A 21750-nucleotide genomic window follows, 5' to 3' on the forward strand; every position below is an offset into this window, starting at 1 on the left:
CAACAACAACAACAACACAACAACAACAACAACAACAACAACAACATCTACAACAACAACAACATCTACAACTACTACTACTACTACTACTACAACAACAACAACTACTACAACAACTACTACAACAACAACAACAACAACAACAACAACAACAACAACAACAACAACAACAACAACAACAACAACAACAACAACAACAACAACAACAACGAATAAACGATTGTGACACTCACGAACGAGTTGATTGGGAGGATGAGTTGCCCGCTTCAAGACTCAAAGGCCCAAATTCCGTGAAACAGGCGCGTTTGAATTGCGATCACTTTTGGCCTTGCGCGAGCCGTTTTAAGTCGTGAGCGTGCAAGGCAATGCAAGTCAAGCCTTTCCCTTGCTGACTTTTCTGGGAAGTGATCAGCCTCTTATCATCTGATGACGATGTGAAGTGACAAAGACAGATGAGCTGCACCTTGCACTGCATTGCGCATAGCCAAGAGCGGCGAGATTGCAGCTTGCCCATCACGCCCATAGAGTTTGCTCGTTTGCTCGTTTGCTTGTTTGGTGTGCGCGTTCATTTTCAACCAAGCACCAGCAATTCCACCATCCCAGCTAACTGGCCAAGTCATCGACGAACGCACATCATTACAAGATACACACCGCAACCTCAGCCAGCACAGCGTTGCGCCACTGGGCATCACAGTGCATCATGCCGCAGACGTACGAGTTTGACACTGAGCCATATCTGATTGACGAGGAACGTCAGCGTCAGCTGAAAGAACTGCAGCTGGAGCGCGAGCGGCGCAGGAAGCGGCGCCGTTGTGGCCTCTTCTTCTGCGTTGGCATCATCGCCGTTGCGGCAATCTGTGCGGTGCCCATCATCTACGTTTCACGCCCGCCAGCGAAGGAAAACGACAACGACGCGTCTCAAGATAGCACGTCCAATACGGACACGGAAGCAGCTATTCAGACAGAGGCCGGGTGCACGCAAACCTGCGAGGAGCACATACATGAGTGTGTGGGCATGGTAAGTGAAAACAGCAGAGAAAAGATGGTCTTGCTCACTGTTGTGTGCTCCTCATTCATTTGTTCACTGATGCATGCATGTAGCCCATGCATTCATTCAGCTCTGCTCAGTTGCTTCTTGTTGCTCTTGTTGAGTGTAGACACGCCTTTAGGCCCTTTGCTCCTTTGTCACTCTTGACACACGCACTCGCTCCCAGAGTCCACAGGCCTTTGTCTGCACCTCACTCTTCTCTACACCCACCTCACCTGATACCCTTGTTCCCTTTATGTGTGACATCGCTTCCAGAGCGTTGGTGGTGTCTCCCTGGATGACTTTGTTTCATGCCTCACACGGGACGAACACCATACGACGGTCGCGCTGCTCTCACTGGGCGCGTGCATGTCAAGCTGCGAGGATGGCCCATGCGGCAGTGTCACCGGCCCTGTCGAAGAACTACACAAGCTACAGTGCTGGTACGAATCGATTCCTGGCTTGGTTGCTCTGGTTGCATTGGACTCGAAATGCCATGTGTCTTCTGCTATGAGAGTGAACACTTCTCGATCAGTCAGGAGGATAGTTTGCCTACACTGCTTTGCTCCGGTTAATCACATGTCGCTCACAATAATGCTGCGCGATGGTGCTTGCACACACTTGCAGGGAGCGCTGTGCGTTTGCAGCCGCGGACGTGAACTGTGATCTCACAAACGCAACGAAGGCGACTGGGTCCGCAATGTCTTCAACATCCACTGCACACGATGGAAAGGGTGCGGCATCCACGACAACGTTCAGCAGCACAAGCAGCTCCAGTACCTTCACAAGCACAAGCACCAGTACCACAAGCACGCCCACTGCGACAGCAACGCCAACAAAGAAGGCGACGACCAGTGAAGCGGCTACAACGTCAACCACGAGTGCAGCAACAATGGGTACAACAACCACAACAACAACAACAACAACAACTACAACAACAACAGCGAGTTCACCAACAACAACAACAACAACAACAACAACAACAACAACAACAACAACAGCAAGTTCAACAACAACAACAACAACAACACGCACACACACACACACACACGAACACACACACACACGAACACACACACACACACACACACACACACACACACACACACACACACACACACACACACACACACACACACACTCACACCACGATCACATGAGGGAGCAGAGGCAAGACGACTGGTGCAGATGCTGAGCGGCGTGGTGTGGCTTCTTGCTACTAGGAGCACTGGCGCGTCGTCGAGCAACACGCTGCAGGCGGGCAAACGCTGTTTGTGTGGCATCGTCTGTGTCGCCGAGAACAGCAACGATCATGGCATGCGCAATCTTGAACGTGCGCGCCGCCGCCTTGAGATCGCCCTTGTGCTCGTACATGATGCCCATGTTCGTGTGCGCTTCAGCGGTGCGGAGGTCGTTGTCGCCAAGAGACGCGCGATAAGCCGTGATTGCGCGCCTGTAGCAGCTCTCGGCCTGGCTGAAGTCGCCCTTCCGTGTGTATGCGCCTGCCATGTTGTTGTAAGTGTCGGCCGTGTCCGGGTGTGCCGGGCCAAGCAGTTGCATCTTGATGTCAAGCTCGGCGTGGTGGTGCTCCAGCGCGGCTGCATAGTCGCCCTTATCGCTGTACGCGTTGGCCAGGTTGCCGAGGGTCGCTGCCGTGTGCAGGTGCCGATGCCCGACGTTGGCGATGGTGATCTTGAGGTCCTTGAGCAAGCACTGGATGGCCGCGTCGTGGTCGCCCGTGCTCTGGTAGGTGAGGCCGAGGTTGTTGTACGATGCGGCCGTGCTGGGGTGCGTCTCGCCAAGACTGCGGCGGCGGATGCTCAGGGCCTTATGATGGTGCTGTGTGGCGGCAACGCTGTCACCCGTGGTCTCCAGCAGGAGGGCGAGGTTGCTGTATGTGGTGGCGGTGCTCGGGTGCTGTTCGCCGAGCACGCTGCGCTTGATGTTGAGGGCCTGGTGGTAGTTGGTGATGGCCTGCTCAAAGTCGCCTTTCGTCATGAACACGGTGCCGAGGTTGTTGTACATGCACGCTGTGCCGGCGTGCCTTTCACCAAGCACCTTCCGCGTGATTGCGAGGGCGCTGGTGTAGTGTGCGATGGCGCGATCGTGCTCGCCAAGCGCATCCAGCACTGACCCCAGCTGATGCTGCAACTGTGCCAGCTCAAGCGTGTCCTTGCCACCAAGATCCTCCACGTTCTGCACGAGCGCCTGTCCATCCCCAAGGCACCATGCGCGCATATCGTCCTTGGCATCCTTCGAAATACACGCGAACAGTCTCGCGTTCTGTGTCGCGTCGAAGATGTCTTTTATGCACTTGAGCGTGTCCCTCGCGCCTTCGCTGCCTGTCGACGTGCCAAAAGTAATGTAAGGCTGGGGCATCGCACAGGTGGCTACCAATCCCGCTGTTGCTGCTGTTGCTGTTGCTGCGCGCGCGTGTTTGGTCGGATACCCTGCGGGGCTGGCGTAGCTGCCCTGGCTGCTTGGCGTGGTGTCATCATTAGCATCACGCGCGATGCCATGCAGGCCATCGTCTGCACTTGCTTCGCTGCCCTGAGCACTGCTGCCAGGGACGGTCCTGGCGTGGCTGGAAATGCCGGCTGCGATGCACTTGAGGTGCTGTGTATGCTTGTTGTGCGTGCTGGTGGAGTAGGCGGATGCCATGAGCAGGCTGCCTAGCTCTTCTGTCGCAAAGCACGGTGTTTCAAGGTCGGATGTGCTTGTTGCGCCCGCGAGTGCGTCCAGGCTCGACAGGTCCAAGGAGAAGGTCGAGGACAGGCGAGAGGCGGAAAGGCACGTAGCGTCCAGCACGCGGCTGTTGGCAGCCTGTGATTTGGCGGACATGGCGGAGAGGGACAGGAAGCTAAGGCACCCTTGCAAAACGGACGTGCTGTGTGATGTGGGCGGTCAATGGAACATTGTAGGGCTGTTGCGGTGTCTTGCTTTGGTGGTGAGCACTTGAATGAGTAGTGACGCTTGCGTTGAGTGGGGAAGGCGTTGGTCTGTTGGTCTGTCGTGGTTGTTGGGGGTGCTGTTATTGCTGTGTAAATGCACGCCTGTGTTGTATCGTTGCAGTTCTGCTACATACTGTGCAAGTGCTGGGCTTGGCAGGCCATTGCACTTTGCCACTTGGCGTGGGGACAAGGCACTGTTGCATGTCAGTTTGCTGGTGAGCCTGTTGGGCTTGCTAGCGATCACCCTCGCTCACAGGCTAATTCATGACGCAGGTGGCAAGTTTGATTCGTGCACCTTGCTGTGTGCTTCCGAGAAAGAGGAGAGAGTCAAAGTTCAACACAGTGGCAAGTGGCCCACTTTCATGGAAGCAGGTGCCCACTGTGTGTCATTGCGTGAAACAAGTGCGTACTGGCACCACGTGCGGCTGACACGGGCTTCTCCTTCCTGACAGGGGGGGGGGGACGTAAGGACGTATGTGTGCGGGGTTTATGGGGTGACATGATAGATAGGGTGACATGCTCTGACACGGACAAACCGCACAAAGCGAAAATGCGTATGCAAGGAGGACTGTCAATCAGTGGTTTTTGACGATGTGAAATTAAATTGCGTGTGACAGTGAGAAGAAGAGCGAAAGAAGGGGAGTAGCAACCAAACGCAAAGAAGCGCAGGCACCCCCCAAACAAGCGAACATGATTTGATGCTGTGCGGGCCGAATGGCAGGGCACTGCTCAGGCACGGCTAGGGCACAAGAGAGCCCAAAAGCCCGAACGATTATTTCCACTGCTCGTACAACTTGTACGTAGTTCTGTAGTTCAACTGTTCAAGAACACAAGTAGAACAAGACAACACAACTACGGAGAGCTTGTCTCCTTATCTCTCTGTCTCTCCCTCTCTCCCTCTCTCCCTCTCTCCCTCTCTCCCTCTCTCTCTCTGTGTGCAGTACACTGGCGACACAAGAGGCACAGTCGGTGCCCTCCTGTCGTTTGTTGAAACACACACACACACCAAAAAAAAAAAGAAATGCGCACCCAACAGGATTCGAACCTGTGCGGGCAGAGCCCAAACGATTTCTAGTCGTTCGCCTTAACCACTCGGCCATGAGTGCAAGTAACAACATCAACTGTGTTGCTATTCTCGTGCAGAAATTGTCTTGTTCATCTCTACTCCACTCCTGCAGGCATACACATTGACAGCTTTCCACAAAACAATCCATCCTTCCTCACCACAAACCAAAACCACCACACACACCACACAGCACCACACCATGTCGTCCACTTCGACCAATGGAAGCGCCTCCGCTGCAGGGACAACAACGGCAGCCGCCCGCCGCACCGTGAAGCAGCACCCAAACTCCCACCTCAACAACCCAAGCAGCCTGAACCTGCTGCAAATCCACGAAGCCAGCCACAGGCAGTTTGTGCGCCTTCTCCAGGCCCTCCAGAACACCCGCAAGGTGTGATGTGATACACACTTACACACAGGATACAGCCTGAGCGGAGTTGAGGAGTTGAGGGAGTTGAGGGAGTTGAGGGAGTTGATTGCTGCTTTGTTTGAGAGCGGCGTGGAGAGGGGGGGGTATGTTGCGCGAGCACTTTTGGCTTTGCACTCTGCGTGAATCGTGCTGTGCTGTGTTGTGTTGTGCTGTGGTTTGGTGTGCTTGTCTGTGTCTCTGTGTATGTCTGTATCCAATGTGTCCATGTCATTCTACACACACACACACACATTCTCTCTCTCTGTCTCTCTTCTTCTGCGCTGTGATTTGCTTTGTTTTGGTGTGTTACAACGTCCACAGGAAGCCCCTGCTGCGCTCATCTTCGATGACTTTACATATGAGCTCATTCTTCGCATAGTGCCAGAGTGCCGAGTGAGTGCAGTGTGTCTTGCTCGTCTGCACGCTTGCTCATCTGCACGTCCGCACATTTCCCCGTGCGCATGGTGGGCCTTGGTTTGGCTTTGTACAGAACACTCCGCCCTGCGCTGCGTGGACCCTGTGTACAAGGGCACGTGTGCGTGTGTGTGTGTGTGTGTGTTGCATCCTCATGTCGATGTTCACCTCGAGCTTCTGCTGCTCTGCCACCCACCGTCGCTGACGCCCCCCCCCGCCTTCTGTCATGCTCCTCGTCTTCCCCTTCCTCCCCCTCCTTTCTCAGCCGGTTCTGATTTGACAATTGCGAAGATTCCACAGCTGAGGATGAAGGGGCCACCTGAGTAGCTTGCAGCAAATCATGATGCGTTCAGTGCGCTCATATGCTTCCGCTCTTCGCCGGGACTTTGCAATGAAGGCACCCAAACAGGCCTCAACAGCCTTCAGGGTGTGTTGCTTCTGTGCTTCCGTGCTTCTATGCTTCCATATGCCTGTGGAACATGGGTTGGGCGCCCAGTACCTGCCGCTTTGTGTGTGGATGTGCCTCGACCACCTTGCGCTACCACACACACACACACACACACACACACACACACACACACACACACACACACACACACACACACACACACACACACACACACACACACACACACACTCACTCACACACAGGCACGCATGCAATGTTTTGTTTGCTGAGCACTCTGTGCTGTTCCACTCTCATGCTGCCACCTAGGCGCTGCCTCGGAGCGGACAATACCATCTTCCCGGTTTTGTGCACCGCACCGCACAACGCCATGCCAAAGGGAAAAGCTAAAGGTTTCCCTGCGTCATCCTCCTTGTTTGTGGTGCATGCGTGCTGGGCCTCGCGATGGATGTGCGGGTGCCATTGTCTGGACTGCCTTACGGCCACGGGCCAGAACCTTGTGCGTGTGTGCGTGTGCGTGCGTGTGTGCGTGTGTATGTATGTGTGCGTGTGTGTGTGCGTGTGTGTGTGTGTGTGCCCGTGTAACCCTTCTTCTCCTCGATGCACAAGCGTAGCCCCTCCACTCTTCCTTGTTCTTTCGCGTTTCTTATTCGCTTCGTGCCTTCTCCAATCATTCCCTTGGGCAAACGCTCTTCTAAACGAATTTTGAACGAGGCGTGACGATGGCTCACGATGATGAGATGTAATGGTCGCTTAAAGTAAACACACACACACACATACAAGCATCTGGGTTCAATTGTAGCCATGAAAGCATGAAGAAGCGAGATAAACGCGTATAAACACCCCAGCCCCTCGCACAATCACACATTGTCGCAGTCGCAGTGTTCAAGCACCCACACGTGCGAGACGAACAGCGGCAACGAGACAGTGGATGGTCTCCTCAGCTCGACGTCCGACACCTCCATGTACTCTTGGGCTTGCTCTTCCAAGTCTCGGGGAACCGTGTAGCAGAAGCTTCTGCTGCCTGCAGCATGTGCCCTCAAGTCATTGCTGCTGTAGTAGACCAAAGCGGCATCCTGCGCTGTCGAGAAAGACGAGGACGTGCTGGTTGACCTTGCTGCACATGCTGTGATGTCTTGTATTGGTCGCACGCTGGTGGCGTCGCTGTTCTTCCTGCTCTTGGCATTCTTGTTGGTCGTGTTGGTCTTCTTGTTCTTCTGGTTGTGCGTGCTGCTCTTGCTGGTGTCGTGGCACTTGTTCTTGGTGAGGGAGAGGTTGGCTGGCAAAGTGTTGCGCACCCGCTCCCACACCGTGCGCAGGCTGGACCATGCAGTTGCGGCCTTTCTCCTTCGTGGCAGGCTGCAAGACGGCACAGGATGCACAGCGTGGCTGGCGCAGTCACTCTTCTCAGCATCCAGAGAGTCGCCTGCGACACAGCTAGTGCGTGGAAGGGCGTGCATCGTGGCTGAAGCATCCGATGTGTCGTCTGGAGGGCTGTAAGCCGCATTGCCCACAGTGCCGTACACGGCCTGGAAGATGTCCTCGTCGGCCAAATCCTCGTCCACGTCGCTGTCGCTGTGAACAGCCGTGGAGATGGAGCTCATGCTATCTGTGCTTCGTGGCAGGATCGTCTTTGAACGCCAGGGCTTTGCGTGCTCCGCAGCAAGGTCGTGCACGCTGCACAGCGCGTCGGTGCTGGTGTGGGTCCAAACGGGCCAGAAGATCGCATCTGCACACATGTTGCTGTTGTGTTCGCTGTGGTCGTTGTGGTCTTGCACTTGTGTTTGGGTGTCGATGTTCTTGCGTGGGGCTGTTGGGCTGATGCTTTCTCGGTGATGTTGGCGCGAGCGTGTTGTTGTTCAAACTCGTTGTGAAAATAAACTTGTCAATCGGGAAGATCAAGCGAATGAGCGAATGAGAGGGTGTGCATCATCTCGGATCTGTGGTTGTTAGTTAGTTGCAGTGCTTTCGCAAGATTGCAGGAGGATTCCGACGCGCTCTGCAAAGCAGTTGACATCTTCCTTCGTCCAAATTCAAGTCACGAGTAGTATTTCACGACGCATTGCAGTGTGTTCCTTCGTCCAAATTCAAGTCACGAGCAGGCTTCCCGATTCCAAGAATCACCACATCATACGTTTGCGTAGAACGAACCAAACAACGAAGACAGGGACCACTTCCGAGAATGTGCGTCATGACGGGAAAATTGGGTGATATCTTCAGCAATTCAAATGAAAGTGACATACATCATAGTGTGACGATGATGTGCATTGCAAACGCTTTCGTGCACATTGCAAATTCCAGGAAGCCGGCGATTCGCCGAATCACCACCGTTCGAGCCCCCCACCTCATCACACACACGCGTGCATGAAGTTGCCCTTCTCGCTCGCACCTCAAGAGCAAGCTGCCCACCATGCTTTGCCCGAGAAGAGAGTGTCAATGCGTTCATTTTTCTCAACTGCGTTTGGAACACCCCTCAAGATACAACTCAGAGCTGACGACCACCGTCTTCTCCCAAGTAGTGATCAACGACGACAATGCCTTCCCAGCAACATCAGCGCCTCATCGCAGGCATCAAGTGCGCCTTTGATGCGCTCGACGTCTGTGTGCCCTCGAACGCCATCGACAACATCGCCCACCTCGTCGTGACTTCAATGACGGGCCCACACCGCGTGTACCACGCCGTCGCACACGTCTTCGACGTCGCACCCAAGGACATCGCACAAGACCCTGTGGCTTACCTCGCCGCCATCTTTCACGACGTCGTCTACCTGCAGCTGGACGGCGGCATTGCGCCCTTCTTCCTGCCCATCCTCCAGCGCGCACGCCTCCTGCCCGTGCCCCACGCCCACAACCTCCCCTTCACCACCAACGAGACCACAACAACAGCAGCAGCGGCGGCGCAGGCACAGGCCAGTGACAACTCCAGTGTGCAGGCCATTGTGTCATCTCCACAGCTAGTTGCGAGCTCGCCTGCTGGTGCGCTGCAGCGTGCATTTGCCCTGAGCAACCCCGCCGAGCTCGCCCTCATGGCAGGCGAGGTCATTAGCGAACACCAACACACAGACAACTTGGCGCTTCTCCCAGCGCAATCAGGCATGGCCAGGGCACGGAGCACCAGCAGCTTGGACAGCATGTGCTCTCGCGCAACTGCAACCACAACCACAACCACAACCACAACCACAAGCGACAACCAGGATGCGGACACGCTCGCACCAACGGACACGATGAGCAGCGCCCTGCAGACAACACAGTCTTGGTGGAGCCAGGATGACAGCAGTGCCGATGTTGCAGCAATGCCTGCACGACGACGCACGGCTGCGCACCGCATCTGCTACAAGGTGTTTGGGCACGTGCCCGGCGAGACACTGCCGTTCGAGATTGGCGCGCAGGGGCTCAACGAGTTCCTGAGCTGCGTCGTTGCTGTGGACATGCTTGCGCCCTTCCTGGACGAGATGCAGCTGCTGCACCTGTGCGTGTGCATTGAGGCGACCATTCCCTTTCGCACTCAGCACAGCGTCGACATGCTGTACACCCGGTGCGTGGCCGTGGCAACAGAGGACCTGCTCCTTGCCCCTGCGCATGCTGCCTTGGCAGCGCGCCGCATGATGCACAGCGCGTGCCAGATGGCCGCCCGCGACGTGGGCAACTTTGCGTATGCAGACACGCGCGGGTTCCTGGCCAACACGTGGAAGCTGCTGCCTGAGCTCAACCCCGCCCTGCGCGACGCCAAGGCGATCGCCGTCCAGGATTGGATGGCGGCGTTGGCGGGCAACTGGGGCTTCTTCGACTTCCTGCAACACAACCCAGCGCTCATTTTCCCGCACTTTGAGGGCTGCCGCACGCCAGAGCAACAGCAGCAGTTGGAGGAGCAGGCCGTGCGCAACCTGCAGCGAGGCCGCGCCTACCTTGGCGCACGCCTGCTCAGCGCCAGCATCGTGCACGCCTTGGCGGCCCAACAGGACACGCAAGCTGTGCAGCTCCTTGCACACGACAGCAGCGACAGCGATGCAGAAGAGCGCACGTTCGACTTTGAGGATGGGCGTGCAGGCTGTGTGGCATATGTGAAGGAGCTGTTGGGGGCTGGCTTTGATGAGGTGATGGGTGACTCCGTATGCGTTGCGCAGACATCATGCAATGTGTCCCTGCGTGTGCTCGAGTGCCTGGAAGAGCTGCATGGAGGAGACAGCGCTGAGGCTGTGCTTGGTGGTTGCGTGAAGCAGTGCGTGGCGTTTCACAAGGGGGAGATGGATGCTTCTTCCTTTGTGCGTGGTCTGCCTCGGGCTGTTGTCAATGCTGTTTCCTTCTCGCCATGACAGACACTAAACTACACCCAAACAGAAGAACAAAAATGATCTCATGTTCACGCCAGCCTGTTCATGGTGGAGTGCAGTGGTGGATTGGGAGTGGGGGAGACACAGAGGCAGAGTGAGTGAGTGATGTGAGTGAGTCAAGCTCCTAGAAGCTCGGATGCTTGTCAAAGCGTGCTGGGTTGCCGTGAGGGGGTGTAGGCGGAAGGACGCAGGTGTGAAAATCTTTGAAAGGTTTGCGTGAAATGTCCACAACCACAACAACAAGCGCCCAAGCAACTGTGACAACAACGCACTGCTTTGCTTGCTTGTCCTGTGTGTTCGGTGGTGTGTGTGTGTGTGTGTGTTGAAAGCCATGGCCACCCTCTTGGAAGGCGTGAGTGCTGACCTCGCGGCTTTGGCTGCGGAGGCAAGAAAGAAGAGTCCAGCTCTGAAAATGGTTTGTGGCTGTGTGTGTGTGTGTGTGTGTGTGTGTGTGAGTGTGTGTGAGTGTGTGTGTGAGTGTGTGTGACGATGTTGTTCATTGTAGTCACCTGCCCACAGTATGCCTGGGCAGTTACGTGGTCTTCACCATCTCATCTGTCCTGCCTGCGTGGCTTGGCCGTGTGCGGTGACGTGGTGACGTTTTGTCGCAATGACATGACTACCTTGTGTCCGACGTGTATGTGCAGAAAGCGGAAGGTGCCATGATTCGCATTCGCAATGCTTCCGTGGCAAAGGCAGACAACGTACCCGAAGGTGAGCGAACAATGCACCTTACCCTGGCCTCTTTTCAATGTCATCTCATCCTCGCTGTTGTTGAGTTAACAGTCGATTGCGCCTGTTCTCAGATGCCTCGACTTGTACATCCTTGCCGATCAAGCTCACAACAGCGCCTTGCTTCGCAATACCTGCTCCATGTTACGCTATGTTTGTCAAAGCTATTGCTGCTGCTCGCGATGTTCTCCAAACGTTCATCGTTGGCTGTGAGGAAATCAAGGTGCCCAAGGCCGTTGCCATCAGCGTTGCAGGCATCCATCGCCTCATTCAACACAACGCCGTGCACGTGGTTCGTTTGCGAGACGGTGCACCAGTCGCAGCTTGCCATGTGCGTGCGTGTATGAGCTTTTCCAAAGCTAACCGTCGTGGCTTTTGTACTTGTCCTTGCTTACATGCCCTTGCTTACACAACTGTCTGTCCTTGCGCAGGAGTCTTTCCCGATTGTGTTGGACTCTTTGGAGAAGTTGAGAGACGCAGGCCTGGAAGAAATCAAGGTGTGTGCGTGTGTGAGTGCGTGTGTGAGTGCGTGTAGGGTTTGGTGCTGTGCTGTGTGTGCGTGCTGTGTGTGTGTGTGTGTGTGCGTGCGCGTGCGTGCGTGCGTGCGTGCGTGTGTGCGTGTGTGCGCGCGCGTGTGTTGCGCCTGTGGCTTCTTGTTGTTTTTGTTGTTCGTGTTCAAACTTGCTGGGTGCTGCTGGATCTGCTCAACGTGCTGACTGGGGTTTGTGCCTCCTTTTCCCTGTCATCTTCGCCAACATGCATTGTGCACGGCGTTTGGAAACCAGGTACTGCAATGCGTGCTGAGCCTGGTCACCACAACCCCGCAGCTGGTGGACAAGGCCCTTGCACGTGCGTGCGTGCTGTGCTTTTCACTCCACTTTTCCCGCGACAGCACCACAGCGGCAATTGCCGCCGCCACCTTGCGCCAGATCACGACAGCCGTGTTTGACCGCGTCGTTATTGAGGATCAGATGCGAGGTGCACATCCGCGCGCGCACGCGCGTGTGTGTGTGTGTGTGTTTGTGTATGAGTTTGCTTGTTGCGGCTTGTGTGCACGTGTTTCAGCTTGTGTGCACGTGTATGTGTGTGTCTTGAGACACATTGCGTGTGAGCTGGGGCGTAAGCATACTTTGTATGCCACTGCAGTGCTCTTTCACTCATGCCTGTATTGCATTGACCTGGGCAGAAACGCACGGCGAGTCATCAACGCTGCATGCCAGTGACGGTTTCATGCTCTTCCAAGTATGGTGCTTGTTGGTCTCTTGTCTGTGCGTGCGCTCTTGTGTGTGTGTGTGTGTGTGTGCGTGCGCTCTTGTATGTGTGTGTGTGCACGATGAAAGGTTGTGGATGAGAAAGCCACGTGTAATTACATGTGTGATCACTCGTGTGATTACGTGTGCGATTACGTGTGCGCTGTTATCCAGCCCTGTTTGTCCCTCCCAGTCTTTTGCTTTTTGCTCACAGCTCCCTGCATTCCGACTTCACGTGTTGAAACCCGTCAGGACTTTTGCCTTCTCACGAATGGCGATGCCCCAATATGGCTGCAAGGTCCACATCTCCTGCGTGCGCATGTGTGTGCGTACGCGTGTGTGTGTGTGCGTGCCTAGCTTGTGGTGAAATGCAGTTGGCAAGCTCACTCACATTGTCACTACCATGACTGTTGCCTCGTGTACAGGACTGTCTGACATGACGCGGACGCTCGGGCTGGAGCTGATGGAGAGCGCCCTCATCTCCCATCCAGCCGTGTTTTGCAAGCACGATCGTGAGTTGCATTCGGCACGCGTACGCAGGCGTTGAAGGAAGAAGCGTGCAAATCATGACATAAGGGTTTGCGTAGTGTGTGTATGTGTGCGCGTGGGTTGGTTCGTGTTAACGCGTGTGTGTGTGTGTTTGTGCGTGTGTGTATGTGTGTGTGTGTGTTCAGTCAAAGCCACATGGTTCAAGTGCGCCTACAAATGCACGCACCCACGCGTCGTTCCGCTCTCACTGTGATGATGCATGTCCATGAACCGCCAGCGTATGCCAGCCTCATTAAGCAGCGGGTGTGCTCCCTCGTCATCAAGCTCTCTTCACCCACCATCTCTGTAAGGCGCTGTAGTTCGTGGTGCATGGTAAATATGTGTGTGTGCAGTGCGCGCAAGCGAGTGCTTGCGTGCGAACGTATGGGTATGTGTTGTATCGTTCATCATGTCACTTCCTCAACCACATTTTCTTCCACAATGGGCCCACGGCTCACATTCCCACCACCATCACCATCACCACCACCATCGCCACCAACACCACTTACACCATCACCATCACCACCACCAACACCACCAACACCATCACCACCATCACCACCACCACCACCACCACTAACACCATCACCATCACCACCATCACCACCACCACCATCACCATCACCACCATCACCACCATCACCACCACCACCAACACCACCATTGCCACAACATCCGCAGGCGCCGATGACACGTGCGACCGCACCGCTGTTCCCTGTCGCCATCCGCCTCTTGCGTCTCATCCACACCCTCATCTCCGCCTACCACGACCTGCTTGGTCCGGAGAGCGAGATCTTCCTCAGCATGTTGTGCAAGTTTCTGCAGCCCGACAAGCTCCTGTGGCACCGCGTCGTTAGCCTGGAGGTGGTGTTGCCTCGATGCATGCATGCTTGATGCTTGATGATGGTTGATGCTTGCGATGGGTGCAACGTGCTTTGCGATGGTTAATGATAGCGTGGTGATCGTTGGCGGAGAGAGGTTGTTTGTGAATCGGTGCCCGTTTGAGACTGTTTCATTCGCCTGGTGTCCTTTGCTTGTCTTGCATTGAATTCATGCATGGAAGTCACAGCCTGCCCACGTACCCCGTGTTTCCGTTTCCCTTCTCTGCCAATGGTTCACAGGTGGTTCACGAGATCTTCAAGTCGCCGCCGGTGCTCATGGCGTTTTTCGAATCTCCTGAAATGCATGCGCAGTCTGTGGATGTCTTCAGTGAGCTGGTAGGCACGCGCGTGCGTGCGTGTGTGTGTGTGTGCGTGTGTGTGTGCGTGTGTGTGTGTACATGTGTGTTGGGAGAGTGGGTGAGAATTTTAGTGTGTGTGTGTGTGTGTGCGTACGTGTGTGTGGGTGTGTGCGTGGTGCATGAACGCATTTCGCTCATGTACGACCGTGGTGTGCTTGTATTGGTCCCAGGCGTCGCAAATCAACAACTTCATAGCAGAATGTCGTGACGGCCACGAGAGCGCAGCGCAGCACCTGCCCGTCACCGCTCCGCCACTACACCTCTCCCTCATGGACAAATCAGAGGCCCCGCAGGTCGTATGCACTTTGTGTGCATGGGCGTGTGTGTGATGTGTGCATGTGGTGTATGTGTGACGTGTGGTGTATGTGTGACGTGTTGTGTGTGCATGTACGTGTCTGCTTGTATCTCTCCAAGCACGTGCACATGTGGAATCTTGTCTCCTGCCTTTGTCTCACACGAATGCACTCGTGGACGTTGTGTTGCCCTGCGCGCGTATTCCACATGGTTTTGCAGATTTCGCACGGGTACATATTGGCACTCTGCTTCTCGTCCCTCATCGCTCTCACGAAATCGCTCTCATCTCTCGTTCAAGTCCGTGCATGCGAGAACACTTGGCGGGCCTGTGATGTGCGTGCTTGCGTGCGCGCGTCTGTACACTCAGTGGTGTTGGCAATTAGGAGTGGGGTCGCTGCCCTTCGCACACTCATTTGCGTGTCACATTCAAGTGTGTTCCCACATCTCACATGACCCACGACACTTCACATTTTCCCGCGTGACACGTCCCATATGGCACATGACACATGACGCATCGCAGCCGCATGGGCGGCGTGACGGCGGCCGTGGGTCGACGTCGTCAGCGCAGGATGTGTTCTCCCCTGCACACACACCGGCCAACCAGCCGGGGCCCGGCTTTGAGTTTGGGCAGGAACAACAACAACAACAACAACAACAACAACAACAACAACAACAACAACAACAACAACAACAACAACAACAACAACAACAACAACAACAACAACAACAAGGCTGTATGAGTCCAACAACAGTGCTTGCAAGCAATAGTCGTCAACGGGCGAAAATGCTGTTTGACTGTGTGTGGAATCCCGTTTTGTCCGGGTTTTCCATGCTTCTTGTCTGCCTCTCCAACGAAACCATGGTGGAAAAGGTGTTGAGGTGCGTGCAGAGGAGGAAACGTGCATGTTTATGTTTGTTTGAGTACATGCGCTCTCTCATTCGTGTGTTGCATGAGTGCTCACCATGTTAACCTTCTGCATCATGCAAGACGGAATTCCTCACATGTGTGTGTGTATGTGTGCGGGTTCAGAGCGGTTCAAAGCGCGATTCGCATCTGCTGCACTCTCAACCTCAAACACCAGCGGTAGGCTTCATTGCTTCCACCATCCTGCCAGCGGCTGAGTTGCGCTTCCTCTTCCACCACACACACACACACACACACACACACACACACACACACACACACACACACACACACACGCACACACACACACACACACACACACACACACACACACACACACACACACACACACGCACGCACACATTCTCTCTCTCTCTCTGTGAACCCTGGACTCATTTACGCTCAACACCTCCGTGGCCACAGAGATGCGTTTCTGACGGCGTTGTGTACCGCGTCGCTGCCAGCCAATTATTCCTGGTCAACAGACCCGCCCCCACAAGGATGGCAGGTGTGTGTTTGCGTGTGTGTGCGTGCGTGTGCGTGTGCGTGTGTGTTTGTGTTTCATTCACACGTTACGGTATTTGCTTCCCCCTCGTATTTCTGTGTGTTTGGTTTAATACTGTGAGTTGCACAATACCACAACCCGACATGCATGCATGCGCTTTGTCTTTGTCGTTGTCAACACCACATGTTCTCGTCTCACGACGACGGCCACTACCACTATCGCCGTCAACAACGTTTCAGGTGTCGAACAAGAACCTGCACGCGGTGCACATTCTGCTCAATTCTGCGCTGTGCATGGGCAACATGATGGAGTCTTCATGGGACCTGATTGTCTCCACCATCCAACAGGTGTGTTTGTGTGCGTGCGTGCACGTGTGTGTGTGTACGTGGATGTTTGAAAGTTGTACTGGTCTGGCGTGAAGCCTGAACTTGGCCGCTGCGCGAATGTGAATCAGAGCACACACACACACACACACACACACACACACACACACACACACACACACACACACACACACACACACACACACACACACACACACACACACACACACACACACACACACACACACACACACGCACACACACACACACACACGCACACACACGCACACACATACCACCTGTGTTCAGATTGTTGCGATATTGGACCTTGACGGCGGGGAGCAGCCGCCGCGCTCGGGCCACATCCGAAAACCATCGCTCACGTCTGCAACGACACGCAAAGGGCACAGGTGCGTGTGTGCGCGAGAATGTGCACATATGTGTGTATGTGATACAACCGCTGTGCCAGAAGAGCGGTGGCTGTAACTGAATAGCGAAGGGTCACGAGTTGCAAACCCATGTCGGCATACGCTGTGAACACCTCACATGCACGCACGCACGCACGCACACTCACATACACACACTCACATACACACTCTCATACGCGCATGCACACGTGCGCAGGCGGACGGGGAGCGAAACAGTCGTGGCCATCAGTGGATCAACGGCGTCTGAACTGCCGGCGCTGAGTGCAATGCTGGCACAGGTGAGCCCTCGTGCTGCTGCGCACGCGTATCGCCATCAGCATTTGCGTACACAGCCTCCGTTGTGTGGATATGAATGTGCCTCGGTTCGTTGCTGTGTGTGTATGTGTGTGTGTGTGTGTGAAGTGAGTATTTTGTATTAATGTGTACGATTTGCTACGCTGCTGGTGTGAAGACGTGCTCACTCTTACTTTGCGTGTGTGTCAGCTGTTTCAAATCACACACACGATGAGCGACGAGGCGTTGGGATATCTCATGGCGGCGCTCTGGCACCAGTCAGAGGCAACGCTGGAGCAGGTGTGCGGCCGTGTGTGTGCGGCCGTGTGTGTGTGCATGCTGATGTGTAGTTTACACCTGTGTCAACATCTACATACATCGTTGTGTGGATTTGTTCTCATTGCGCCTCAACGACCCGCAGCTCTTCACCTTGAATTGCATTCAAACACACACACACACACACAACACACACACACGCTCATACACACACTCACTCACTCACTCACTCTCTCTCTCTCGCTCACTCACCCACAACACACACACACACACACACACACATTACGTTTTGGCGCAGGTGTCACTTGCTGGTGTGAATCACGTCGTGTTCCGTCACGATGCGTTCCTGTTCCCTGTGTCGAAGCTGTTGGAGGTCGGGCTTGCCAACCTGGACCGCATCATGGTCTTCTGGCCAATGGTCACCGCACACCTGATCGAGGTGCGCTGTGTGTTGCTGGTGCTCTTTGTGTTCTTTGTGCCCGTTTGTCTGCTTGTGCTCGAGGGTGAAATACTGCGTGTTATGAAATGTATCGTTTCGCTGTTGAAATCTTATCCTTGCTGACACACACACACACATTCACACACATTCACAAACACACACACACGCAATACGATACAATCACCACCATGCAGGTGTCGTGCCACAGCCATCCCGGCCTTCGCCAGCAGGGCGTGACGGCGCTCACCCGCCTCATTCACGCCGCCCTCTCGCATCCGCGCCAGCCGCCAATCCAGGACAACCCAGGCCTGCAGCAGGTACCGCGCTCACACTTGTCACATGTGTGTGTATGTATGTATGTGTGTGTGTGTGTGTGTGTGTGTGTGTGTGTGTGTGTGTGTGTGTGTTCAATTGGCCTTGCCCCCCCCCTTGTTGTCTCTCCTTGGCTCTCCTGATCACAGCACCACTCATTGTTTGTTTCCCGTCATTCCTCTGTGTATGTGCAGGCCATTTTGTCGCCACTACGAAATCTTGCATCATGCCCCCATCTGCAAACGCGGCGCCAGCAGCTGGAATGCGTCATGCAGGTGCACATGATGCACCTCCTTGCTAGTTTGGCTGTTAGCTATTAGCATATTTTCCCTCATGCAACCGAGTTACAGTGTTGTGTCCATTCACTCGCTCACGTCTACCCCCCCCCCTTCCCCCCTCCCCCTCTCCATGTCGTTTTGCCCGTCCCCTCCTCTTCCTATCATCACCCGCCACCACGCCATCTGCTCTCTGTCAGGTTCTTGACTCCTCTGGCCCGTCGCTTGCGCATGCGTGGCCGGTGGTGATTGGGATCATCTCAGACACCGTTGCCGGGAACACGCGCGTGACAGATGCAAGCATCATAGCGCTTGCGTTTGAAAACCTGCAGCTCATTGTGCAGGATTTTCTGCCCTCTCTTCCCGTCCGCTGCATGCTGATGCTGTTGCGGACAATCGGACACTTTTGCCGGCAGCAGGTGGCTGTCAACGTCGCCCTCACCGCTGTTGGGCTGCTGTGGAATGTGGCAGACCACGTGTCGCACAACCGCGTTGTGCTGCAGGAGCACATCGAGCTGCGATTGAAGGAGGACAGCGTGTCCAGCGAGGCGGACCTGGCTGGACACCCTGTCCACCACCGCCGGGAAGTGGACGCCGATGGGCTCCCGCGCCACGTGACCATCGGCGGTATCTGGCGCCTCATCTACGAGCAGCTGGCCGCGCTGTGTCTGGATGAGCGCGTGGATGTGCGGCGAAGCGCCAGCCAGACGCTGTATCCGACGCTGAAGACACACGCGCACCTCTTGCCGCCGGCAGAGCTGAAGAGCGTGATTGACGACGTAATTTTGCACACGCTGCGCTGCGTGGTGCAAGACCGCGTCCTGTGTGAGCCAGACACGACGACCAAGGACGATGATCAAAACAACCAACACAGCAACACCACCGTCGCCCGAGCTAAGACGGCATCCGACAGCCCGCTGGCCAGTGGTGTGTTGGTGCAGCACCACTCGACGACAGACAAGAAGCTGTGGGCAGAGACGAAGAGTCTTGCCGTGTCCGGCTCTGCACATGTGTTTGTGAGCGCACTTGAGCAGTTGTTGCAGTGCGACGGGTTTACGCGGTCGTGGTCGATGCTGCTGTCGCTTGTGCAGTCGCTGCTTGAGGACGAGACGGATGCCGTGGCGCTGGCATCGGCCAATGCCCTCACCAACCTGATTCGCGCGGTGGAAGGCGGGCACGAGGGCGGTGGTGCCAGTACACATGCCGCAACAATGCAGCAGGCACTGCGGGATGCGTTTGCAGCGTGGACGTCGGCGTGTATGCGCTTACCGGATCGACAGCCGCCGCACCGCACCCGCACGCTAGTGGCTGTTGTGGGCTGCATGCGACCAAGCCTCGGTCACCTCCGCAGCGTGTTGTCGACAGAGGAGGTGGCGCGGGCGACCGAGTGCTTGTTTGTTGTCGTCTGCCAGCAGGCGTCCGATGCGCTGTATTTGACGCGAGCAAACGAGGTGCAGGAGGAAGTGTTGGCGACGCTGCTGCTGCTTGTGCCGAGTGCCGACTACCCGCACCCTGACGCGCACCACGTGCCGCTGGTGCTGCTGCAGCTTGTCCGCTACACGGCGCTGGTCAACTCGCCGCCCTGGCTCCTGCGTGGGCGCAACTGTTATGTCGGGTTTGCCGTCGACTGCATTGGCGCATTTGTCACGCAGTTTTGCAGCTACTCCGAGGAGGCGGCTGTGATTCGTTCGGGAGCTGCGCGCGCGTTCTTGGCCGCGCTCACGCCCATCGTGGACGCGCGCTATGCGGGGCCAAGCGTTGCGCTGTGGGAGGTCGCCATGGATGCTGTTGTTGCCATCATCGACTATGGCCTGCGCGGGTTGGCTGCCTCGGCACAGCACACCGATGCAGCCATTCAGAAGGTTACTGGTACGTTCACCTGGTGTGTTTGATGGAGGGAAGCGGGCAGAAAGCAGTTGTTTGGGGATGGCAGAAAAAGAGAGAGAGTGTGTGTGTGTGTGTTTGTGTGTGTGTGTGTTTGTGTTTGTGCGTGTGTTTGTGTTTGTGTGTGTGCGTGTGCGTGTGTGTGTGTGTTCCTTGGGTGGGTGTATCTGTTGTGTGTTTCATGCTTTCAGACACGCGGCATCCTCACTGTCATAATGTCAAATGCCCCTCTCACATACTCACACACACACACACACACATGCACGTCCATTTGTCAGAGGAGCTGTGGGAGCAAGTGATTGTTGTGATTGAAGCGGCGTTGTTTCCGTCACACCCGGCTGCTCTCACCAAACCGGAGGGTGTGGATGTGTCCAAGATTGCGGACCACGAGCAGCTTGACATCGACCTCGTCAAGTACGCGCCACTTGTACATGGACTTGTACGCAACAACCCAGCATTCATTCAGTCCTGCACATCCTCATGCACACACGCGCACACACATATGCACTCGCACACGCACACACACACGGTCTCTCTCGCTCTCTCTCTCCCTCCTTCCTTTCTCCTGTCTCGCCGTCACTCACTCGCTCACTGACTCACTTGCGCATGATGCCTCACGCGTGTTCAGGCTGGTGTGTGAGGCGATTCTGCCGCACACGTCCGCTGCGTCCACCCGGGGATCGTCACGGGCCGGCGTTGATGTTGTTGTGCCGGCGCCTGTGCTTGCCAAGGTGACAGACATCCTTCGCCGCGGATCAGTGAACATGCTCAAGCGCATGGGCAGCCGCGGTGTTGACAGCGGCGGTAATGGCGATCATGGCGATGGTCACGATGGTCGCGCTGGTGCTGAGCAGGCGAGTGGAGATGGCGGCGGCGTGAAGGCAGAGGAACAGAAGCGCTACGACACGTCGTCGCACTACTCGTTGTCACAGCGGGCGGGTGCGCATGGCGTGCTGCGTCGTGCGTTTGCAAAGGCGTGCTTCCAGGCGCTCGTGGACTGCAGTGCAACGACTTCAACAGCAGCAACGACAGCAGGGACCGTTACGGCGACCAGCGGTGCCAGGGATAACCACAGCGACCCCGAGAGCACCAGCGGTGTGAGCGGTGGGGAAGCGGTTGGAACCACAACGGCGCCCGTATCGTCGCCAGCGGCAACGTCAGCGTGGGATGGGGTTGGCGTGCGGGAGATGGCAGAGGAGTGCGCGCGCGTGCTTGAGAAGCACATGCCCGTGCTGACAAGCTATGAGCTGACAGACCAGGATGCGGATGAGGTGCTGTTTGTGGTGAGCGCGTGTGCGTCGCTGGTGACGCCGCGCCACCGTGCGCTGGCCAGGACGCTCTTCCCGCTGCTGGTGGAGGCGTGCGCCTGCTCGCGCCCAGACGTGGCACGTGCTGTGCGGGGCGTCCTTTCCTTGTACCAGGCCTTGCTCTAACATGTGTGTGTGTTTGTGGAGAGAACACGTGCATGTTGTGTTGTGTGACATGT

At 55.8% G+C, this 21750-nt stretch overlaps 7 protein-coding genes and 1 non-coding gene across 8 annotated transcripts; 5 read left to right on the forward strand and 3 right to left on the reverse strand.

The window, feature by feature from the left end:
• Positions 1–550: 550 nt before the first annotated feature.
• Positions 551–1885, forward strand: PTSG_11809 (uncharacterized protein; the record flags this gene model as incomplete). Its single annotated transcript, XM_004997876.1, has 4 exons — positions 551–1018; positions 1304–1470; positions 1655–1689; positions 1713–1885. Exons 1-4 carry the CDS (start codon positions 701–703, stop codon positions 1883–1885), a joined length of 693 nt encoding a protein of 230 aa, XP_004997933.1. The 5' UTR covers positions 551–700.
• A 235-nt stretch (positions 1886–2120) lies between these two features.
• On the reverse strand, positions 2121–4371 carry PTSG_01950 (uncharacterized protein). The gene has a single exon (XM_004997877.1). It carries the CDS (start codon positions 3866–3868, stop codon positions 2180–2182), a length of 1689 nt encoding a protein of 562 aa, XP_004997934.1. The 5' UTR covers positions 3869–4371; the 3' UTR covers positions 2121–2179.
• A 631-nt stretch (positions 4372–5002) lies between these two features.
• On the reverse strand, positions 5003–5084 carry PTSG_20069. Its single transcript has one exon. It is a non-coding gene; the product is annotated as a tRNA-Ser (tRNA).
• Positions 5085–5243: 159 nt separating this feature from the next.
• On the forward strand, positions 5244–6144 carry PTSG_01951 (uncharacterized protein; the record flags this gene model as incomplete). The annotated part of the gene is made up of 3 exons (XM_004997878.1): positions 5244–5432; positions 5772–5843; positions 6130–6144. The coding sequence occupies 3 exons, from the start codon at positions 5244–5246 to the stop codon at positions 6142–6144; spliced, it is 276 nt and encodes a 91-aa protein (XP_004997935.1).
• Positions 6145–6640: 496 nt separating this feature from the next.
• PTSG_11810 (uncharacterized protein) lies at positions 6641–6979 on the forward strand (the record flags this gene model as incomplete). The annotated part of the gene is made up of 1 exon (XM_004997879.1): positions 6641–6979. One exon carries the CDS (start codon positions 6641–6643, stop codon positions 6977–6979), a length of 339 nt encoding a protein of 112 aa, XP_004997936.1.
• A 151-nt stretch (positions 6980–7130) lies between these two features.
• PTSG_01952 (uncharacterized protein) lies at positions 7131–8009 on the reverse strand (the record flags this gene model as incomplete). The annotated part of the gene is made up of 2 exons (XM_004997880.1): positions 7131–7346; positions 7422–8009. 2 exons carry the CDS (start codon positions 8007–8009, stop codon positions 7131–7133), a joined length of 804 nt encoding a protein of 267 aa, XP_004997937.1.
• A 795-nt stretch (positions 8010–8804) lies between these two features.
• Positions 8805–10583, forward strand: PTSG_01953 (uncharacterized protein; the record flags this gene model as incomplete). Its single annotated transcript, XM_004997881.1, has 2 exons — positions 8805–9403; positions 9455–10583. 2 exons carry the CDS (start codon positions 8805–8807, stop codon positions 10581–10583), a joined length of 1728 nt encoding a protein of 575 aa, XP_004997938.1.
• A 349-nt stretch (positions 10584–10932) lies between these two features.
• On the forward strand, positions 10933–21697 carry PTSG_01954 (uncharacterized protein; the record flags this gene model as incomplete). The annotated part of the gene is made up of 27 exons (XM_004997882.1): positions 10933–11016; positions 11249–11315; positions 11498–11625; positions 11765–11830; positions 12119–12311; positions 12520–12575; positions 12836–12881; positions 13009–13095; positions 13350–13417; positions 13793–13975; positions 14233–14328; positions 14522–14644; positions 14865–14942; positions 15166–15218; positions 15408–15524; positions 15676–15729; positions 15973–16057; positions 16294–16401; positions 16687–16817; positions 17002–17083; positions 17289–17378; positions 17653–17793; positions 17988–18110; positions 18300–18380; positions 18581–20249; positions 20543–20678; positions 20893–21697. The coding sequence occupies 27 exons, from the start codon at positions 10933–10935 to the stop codon at positions 21695–21697; spliced, it is 4950 nt and encodes a 1649-aa protein (XP_004997939.1).
• Between the last annotated feature and the right edge of the window lie 53 nt (positions 21698–21750).

Source organism: Salpingoeca rosetta (assembly GCF_000188695.1).
Source record: "Salpingoeca rosetta unplaced genomic scaffold supercont1.3, whole genome shotgun sequence".
Lineage (NCBI taxonomy): Eukaryota > Choanoflagellata > Craspedida > Salpingoecidae > Salpingoeca > Salpingoeca rosetta.

Excerpts from the sequence above, each read along its gene's own strand:
- PTSG_01950 (XM_004997877.1), bottom strand. The coding sequence starts at position 3,868 with ATGTCCGCCAAATCACAGGCTGCCAACAGCCGCGTGCTGGACGCTACG.